Source organism: Bison bison, unplaced genomic scaffold, assembly GCF_000754665.1.
Source record: "Bison bison bison isolate TAMUID 2011002044 unplaced genomic scaffold, Bison_UMD1.0 scf7180017864180, whole genome shotgun sequence".
Taxonomy (NCBI): domain Eukaryota; kingdom Metazoa; phylum Chordata; class Mammalia; order Artiodactyla; family Bovidae; genus Bison; species Bison bison.
The window spans coordinates 2083148-2090943 of record NW_011494752.1 but is presented as its reverse complement, the minus strand read 5'-3'; the positions used below and the strand labels follow the sequence as shown (position 1 = coordinate 2090943).

The 7796-nt window shown below is 40.3% G+C and overlaps 1 protein-coding gene and 1 pseudogene across 1 annotated transcript in view; one reads left to right on the top strand and one right to left on the bottom strand.

The window, feature by feature from the left end:
* The window catches only part of KRT39 (keratin 39), a 6528-nt gene extending 665 nt beyond the window's left edge, over positions 1-5863 (bottom strand). The window contains exons 1-6 of the mRNA XM_010843126.1: positions 5423-5863; positions 4487-4569; positions 3606-3762; positions 2729-2890; positions 2488-2613; positions 934-1154 (exon numbers count right to left, since the gene is read on the bottom strand). Of these exons, the coding sequence (XP_010841428.1) occupies positions 934-1154; positions 2488-2613; positions 2729-2890; positions 3606-3762; positions 4487-4569; positions 5423-5863 (1190 nt within the window). The remainder of the gene's footprint in view (positions 1-933; positions 1155-2487; positions 2614-2728; positions 2891-3605; positions 3763-4486; positions 4570-5422) is intronic.
* Positions 5864-6240: 377 nt separating this feature from the next.
* The window catches only part of LOC104990810, a 2467-nt pseudogene continuing 911 nt past the window's right edge, over positions 6241-7796 (top strand).

The following is a 7796-nucleotide window of genomic DNA, read 5'->3' as shown; positions in this document are numbered from 1 at the left end:
CAGTGTGCTGGTCAGAGGCTGGACCTTAGTTGGTCAGGGCGAGTGGAGGAGGGGTTGGTGAGGGGGTGCGGTGCTTTTGGTGTCCTGTCCTAATCTTTAGAGAATTAGAGTTGGGAGGACTTACAAGTGAGAACTCTTTGAGGAAGCATCATGTTTCTTTGATGGATGATTCAAGATACTTTGGTATGTTATAGCTCCTCAGAGTGATCACAGAGGTGAACATTGTGCTAATATAATGTGGACATGCCAGTGAAAAGATTGCTGTGAACAGAGTTCACTGATTGTTTCTGGGAACGAAGTCTCCTTAGCAGTTGTAAATTAAGTCTGCATTTGGGGCATTAGTTTGGATGGAGTTGATTCAAAGAGCTCATACTCCTTATCAGTTCTTTATGAGTTGGTTAGCTTCTTATCATTAACAAAATCACAACTTCTATAAAAGATGCTGATACACACACGTGTACATGCTGCTCTTGGCCATCAAGGGCAAGTGACTGGACAAGGCTAGGAGTTTCATCCTGAGCAGAATGTTTCTTCTAAGGGAACATGGTTTTCCTATTCGATCTCATGACAGTCAGATTTTCATCTCAGTAAGGGAAAAATCTGTAAATCACCAGGAATGTTCATCTTTGGGGAAACTATTTTTTTCCCCTAGTAATTTTTAAGACTTTAAGAAGCTAGCCAGCCTGTAGGGAATCAATCTGGAGCACTGGCTCTTCAAAAACAATGCAGTTCAGCTCACCCCTCAAATTTGGACTAGGTTACGATTGTAGGCCTCCAAACGGCATAGCTCTAGAGAGAGTGGATGGACTGTTTCAGCCGAAGCTCCCCATCACTGACAAGAAGATCAAGGCGATTGTTCCCCGTTGCTGGTGGCAGCACACGTATGTGTGTGTTTGAGCCTTTTCTTGCAGAAACTGCTTTTATTTTACGTACTTGCCATCTGAGCTCTCCAGAAGGCTGTGGTATGTGGCAATCTCACACTCCAGCCGCGACTTGACATCTAGCAGAATCTCGTATTCTCGGTTCTGTCTTTCCAGGGCCCCCCGGATCTCTGCCAGCTGAGCCTCTAGGTTATCGATCAGACACTGGATCTGGGTCAGCAAGGCTGCGTAGCGGGCTTCTGTTTCTGTCAGGGCACATTCCTGGGAGTCTCTCTATCACAGAGGAGGAAAGGAGAATTTCTAATGATGACTCCCTTAAACCCAAGTCATTTGTGATCAGCATCATTTTAAACAGTGTTTTTTTTTTTTTTTTAAATGACGGGTACTAATGATTCTCCAAGCCCTCTTATTATTTCCTGATCAAACAAATCTAAAAATAAAATTATCAACTATGTTAAAACTTGCTTTTGTCTTTTTTCTTTGGGCATCTCTTTAAATAATTATCTTCCTCTTCCTTAATCACTTGACAATCTCCTACCACATTCTCCTACCTAAAACAGAAAAAAATTCCAACATATTTTACACTTAGGCATTAAAACCTCATTACCATGGCACCTTGCTTTATGAGGATTTGTACCTTAAAAAGGAGAAAAAGGAAGTGAGAAGCAGTTAGACATAAACAATTCCTTCACTGGAGCAATTCCTTTGCATGTAAAATATGAGAGTTGAACCTTTGGTAATTAAAGTTATTTCCTGATCTATCATTCTGTATGACTATATATAATGGGATTTTAGTTTTCAATAACATATGTCTTGCATGATTATTCCAATTTTTACAGATGAGAAAACCGAGGCTCAGGAATTTAAATGAGTTGACCAGCTGGTGACAAAACCAGCTTTGGGGCAAGGTCTTCCTAATACCCTTCATACCAGAGCATTTAAATAATTTCCTACTTCAGAGAGGTTGTAGAATGAGGAAGAAGTGGTTCCAGCTTTGGAACCTGCATTCTGGCTCAGACTTGAATTTTTTGTGTGACTTTTAGCAAGTTACTTAATGCCTCAGGAGCTCATATCTCCATCTACAAAATAAGTGAGATGAAACTTCTCTTGGATTTGACTTGGTAAAGCCACCTTAGCTCTCTGAGCCTCGTCTGTAAAATTGGCTTAATAATTATGCCATGTTCTTCAAAAGATTATTTTAATAAATTTGATAGTTTGTAAAACTGTTTTGCATATAATAAAATGCTCTTATAGAGTTTCCCAAAGTGTACTCCAAGGATTATCATTGCTGTGAGATGTTCTTTTAAAAAAAAGGAGTCCATGGTCAAATGAGTTCTAAAATGCTGAATACGATATATCCTTTTCTTGTTGATTCATGGCGAACATCAGCTTATTAAAGGCCTGTAGGAAGGTACCCTGTTTCACCTTTGTTTAATCCAGGATTTCTCTGGCTTATTTGATCACAAAGTCTTTTTTTTAGCACAGACTCTTTAGGAAACAGAGGAACTATTGTTCTAAGGGACACACGTTGGGAAACACAGCACCACACAGATTCAGGGACTATTGCCATCACTGCTGTGCTGGGTCTGGTCAGTGTTTCGGGTACCATGCGGTGCTGGGCGTGCAGTTCAATCTCCAGAGCATTCATGGTGCGTCTCAGTTCAATGATCTCCTTCTGGTAGCACTGCTGTTGTTGAGTGCTGGTCACCACCTGCTGGTTCAGCTCCTCCATCTGAAACACAGTCAAAGGCCATCAAAGGATATCATGAAGGGAACACTTGACTGTGTTTCAAGGGCCCCTGGAAGTAGGGTTAACTTTTTGTTTTTGCATTTTCTACCCTCCCTACCTGTGTGTTGAACCACTCTTCTACATCTTTGCGGTTTGTCTCCATGATCGACTCATATTGACATCTCATTTCTCGTAGAACCCCGTTTAGGTCAACAGAAGGGGCACTGGTCACTTCAATGTTGAGTCTGTCCCCAAGCTGGCTCTGTAAGGAACTGATTTCCTATGGAAAGAAAAGAATGTGAAGTCACTTGATGAACAGATGACCCTCTTGTGCCCTTGTTTCAGTCTAACAGTGATAATTTAGCTTAATTGCATCTGAAAGAAAGCCCACAATAAAGGAATACATGATTTACAGGCGCTATTGTATGGCAAAAACCACTACAATATTGTAAAGTAATTAGCCTCCAGTTAAAATAAATAAATAAATAAAACATGTTACGACTTAAGGCTATTTTAGATACGACTGTGTGTTCAAGTATGTGCAATATTACAAGGAATTAACTAGCAAGATCAGGATTTAAAAGAATTTAGATAGTTTCCATGGGTAACGGTTGAAGTGACATAGAGGTGAAATTTATAATGACAGATCATAGTCTTTATGATGCCAATATGTCCTTGTGCCAATATTGGCTTATACCAGTAGTGGCAGAATGTGCAGAGATGCCTATAAAAAGATGGGAAACTTGTGAGCACAGGAAAATTGGGTTGCTTCCTTTTCCTGGAAAAACTAGAGAGGACAGTGGAGGCTTCAGATATTGTGTTATAGGCAACAGATTTGAAACACACTGAATCAATGAATGGTAGTAGTAGTAGATATAATCAAGGTAAAACAGAGTAGTGGCTAGTGGGGACAACTTTTGTCAAATTCAACTCAAAAAAATTGATGCTACTTTTAGAGGCTTAGTTTGTAATAACTCTCTTGGTCTATCTCTAACCTGTTCATGGTCGTTTTTGAGGCAAAGGAGCTCCTCTTTCAGAGACTGGACTTGTGCCTCCAGGTCAGCCTTGCCCAGCGTCAGTGCATTCAGGATCTGCTGTAGGCCATTGGCATCTGCCTCCACTAGCTGGCGTAGGGACACCTCAGCTTCGTACCTATAAAAATGAGACATGAAAAAGTAGGCATTAAAATGTAGATGGTGTAAATCAAGCCAAGAAGAACTTTCTTCTGCATTTTTCACTAGGCTTCTCATTTCTTATGTTTCCGTCAGAGGTTTTATTCTCTTTAAAGGTAGAATCATTTGAAAACATCAAAATGGATTTGCAAATTATACAGTTATGCAATTATGCAGTCCATGGGGTCTCAAAGAGTCGCAAAGAGTTGGACACAACTGAGAGACTGAACTGAATTATGATTCCTTAGTTTGTCAGTGGTGCTCTCTTATTATTTAAGATGAATGAGTTTATCGTCCTTCTCCTTCCACTAGAGGCAGTGTAGTGTAAGTGCAAAGAGCAAAATTAAGATTTAGCAAGCTTGGGTCCAAGTTTTCATTTTGCCTTGTACTAGTTGCATGCCTTGGAGCCTGTTAAACCTCAGTTTCTCACCTTAAATGGGATAGTAATACATTAGCTCTATCTATCTTATTGACTATTGTGCAGGTAATCAGATGTGTTCATATGTTATAAACTGCAGATACTGGATGCATGTGAGTGGTCGTGAATCTCAATCATTTATATTGAGTATGGAGGTCTTCTCTGGGCTGGTGCTGACATGGCATGGGCAGGAGAGTGAGTAGACTTGGAGATGGTCTTACTGGGACTGTGTCGCATCAGACGCAGGGTGAACTCTGTCATGGACCACAGAGTCGGGTGGGCTTACTTGGCTCTCACGTCATCAGCAGTCAGTTTGGTGTTGTCGATTTGTGAAACCAGTCTGGAATTCTCAGCCTTGGTACACAAGATCTAGAATTAAGAAGTTGCACACACAAATGAGACAAACACCAAGATATCCTCCTTTAAAAGCCTCCAAGGGGCTTCTGTGTGTTTCAGTTAACAGGGGGAGGCTGGTTAGGCTTTTCGTAGCTATGCTTAATATGCTGGGGAACTTTGGGAAGTCAGAGTTTTTTTGTTATTTTCCTAAAAGATCAGCAAAAGAATTACTTCAACAAAAACTTCTGTAGATGTTTTGCTGTTAAAATATAAAGTTCATCGCACATTTGCATAACATACCAGGGCCCACTAGAATGTTCATACTATGAGGGTGAGACATTTTAGTTCACCGATATGTTCCCAGGGCCTAGAATAATGTCCAGTACATTGTTGCTGGTGCCCAATAAATATTTTTTGAAAAAATGTAACAGAAAAAAAAAAATCCATGATGTGTAGCAGCAGCATATCATTCAGAATTTTAGGTTTGGCATGGGAAGAAACTATACAATTTGGAGATGATGAAATGAGCATAAAAGGAGAAAAGAGTGACGATGATTGAAAAAAATGGATACGAGTCAAATTGTTTCGGAACTTGTTTAAACAAAATTCATTTTCTCAGATCCTGGTTTTCTAATCTTTGTGAAATAAATGGCAGCAGATATTAATATATTTTGGTCATGTGTTATCTGATAGCAGAGTGTAACTCTGGAAGATGAAAAGCTGTAAAACTCTAAATATTGCCTCAACAATTTCATTCAAGAAATTTTCTTATTCTACAAAATATTTTTCAGTATAAAATGAACTAAAATACTAAAGTTTAGCAAATGACTATTGCTTTGAGACCATCAACTCACAATGGGATTATACATGTTCCTAAGAATCTTACCTTTTGCTGGAGCTCCTCAATGGTTGCATAGTAGGACAGGTAGTCAGGACATATGACCGGGAGTTCTTTGTTACATTCTTCCTGGATTTTACACTCCAGTGCGGCGTTCTCTCGTTCCAGCATCCGTACCTTTTCCAGGTACTTAGTAAGGCGATTGTTCAAGATTTTCATGGTCTCTTTCTCATTACTGTTGATGCCCCCATCACACCAGCCACAATCATCCAGAAAGGGACAGGTATGGAAGTGGCTGATTAAGCAGAGGGGTGTGAGAGAAAAGCAAGGAGTGGGTTCGTCGTCCTGGGACTGGAGGGTTCTCAGACCATGGCCGGTTGGTTGACAGCTATTGGCTTTAAGACCACCATGCTGGCAGCTGGTGTTAGGAAGGATGGTTGTTAAATTTGTAATCCCAGAACAGCTTTGGCATGGTGTTGCGGAAGACATAGTTGTTGTACAGCCCTTGGTATCCAGAGTGTGTGCCCAGCTTTGGTTGATTTCAAAGTCTGTGGTCTCCGGGATCCAAAGCTCAAGGCAGCCACGATTGAGTCTAAATTCCAAGCCTCTTGGCTTTTTCCTCTTTGAAGTACTTATATAGCCTTTGCTCTAGGTGGTGTCACAGTAGGCAGGAAGTTTTCCTTTCTAATGTTTATATATCAAATCCCACAGGAACATCTCATTAGTCTGCTTTTTACTTGCCTGAGAAGGGCTACTTGTCTCATAAAAATGTGTATTTAGGCTGTTACTAAGTTATTACCCATCACAACTACTACTTATCATTAGAGTCAGAGCTTCACCTTATGTCTTCAAAAGGATCTGTCGTCATGATTCTAACAGCATCCATTATTAAGCAAGTGTGAGTATGTTAAGTTCATTAAGTCCTTGTTGACCTCTTCCCATGGCATTAAGCTTGATCAGGAATGAGTCCATCCTTCTTTTCCTTTCTTCTCTAAAAAGGGGAAACTATTGATATCTAATAATTATTGGTGAACTTAGAAATCAGTATTTTATTTTGGTATGTCCAACAGAATTTCCCATTTTCATTGTTCTGACATGTTGGTCTTAAGACTCTAAGTAATTGCTGGATTTCTGTTTTAGATTTCCAGGTTGGCTTTGATTGCTAATAAGAAATTCCTTGGAAAACAGGCGGGTCACCTTTCAAGTTTCCAAAACTCACACTTTTAATACTCAGTGTTTGTTTGTTGTATTACATTAGCTAAAAATTTGCTATGGTGTTGGTTTATGTTTGCTGTTTAAACATGATCTGCTGCAAGATAAGTGTGCTCTTTTTCAGGAATACTTAGCATTATTCTTAAGAAATACTTTATTAGTATTTTGTTCTTGATCCTTTCTGGAGGACCTAGGAGACAATAATTTCCTTACCTTTTCCAGCTTCTAGAGCCTATCCATGTTCCCTGACTTGCTGGCCCTTCCCTCCTAAAAGCCAGCAATAGCCAGTCAAGTTTTTCTCACATCGCATCACTCTAACACTGACTCTTCTGCTTCCATCTTCCACATTTAAGGAAGAACCCTTGTGATTACATTGGACTGATGTCATCTAGGATAATCTTCTTATTTTAAGGTCAGCTGATTAGTAACCTTTCTTCTCCTTTGTCATGTAGTCTAATATATTTGAAGTTTCTGGGATTAGGACATGAACATCTTTAGGGACTCATTATTCTGCCTAACACACAATGGAAGGGAAAAAAATGCAATTTACAGTAGTACCATAAAATGTAAAATATGCAAGAATAAATTTAGACAGGTATAAGATGATGCTGTTAAAGTGCTGCACTTATTATACCAGCAAATTTGGAAAACTCATCAGTGGCCACAGGACTGGAAAGGGTCAGTTTTCATTTTAATCCCAAAGAAAAGCAATGCCAAAGAATGTTCAAATTACCGTACAATTGCACTCATTTCACACGCCAGCAAGATTATGCTCAAAATCCTTCAAGCTAGGTTTCAGCAGTACAAGAATCGAGAACTTCCAAATGTACAGCTGGATTTAGAAAAGGCAGAGGAGAAGCACATCCAGTGTTAGAAGAGCTGTATGGGCTCCTGAGAGGTGGGTCAGAAGAGTGGAGGCTGTATCCCACAGACACTGCTGCTGCTAAGTTGCTTCAGTCATGTCCGACTCTGTGCGACCCCATAGACGGCCTCCTACCAGGCTCCGCCATCCCTGGGATTCTCCAGGCAAGAACACTGGAGTGGGTTGCCATTTCCTTCTCCAATGCATGAAAGTGAAAAGTGAAAGTGAAGTCGCTCTGTCGTGTCCGACTCTTAGCGACCTCATGGACTGCAGCCTACCAGGCTCCTCTGTCCATGGGATTTTCCAGGCAAGAGTACTGGAGTGGGGTGTCATTGCCTTCTCCTAGCA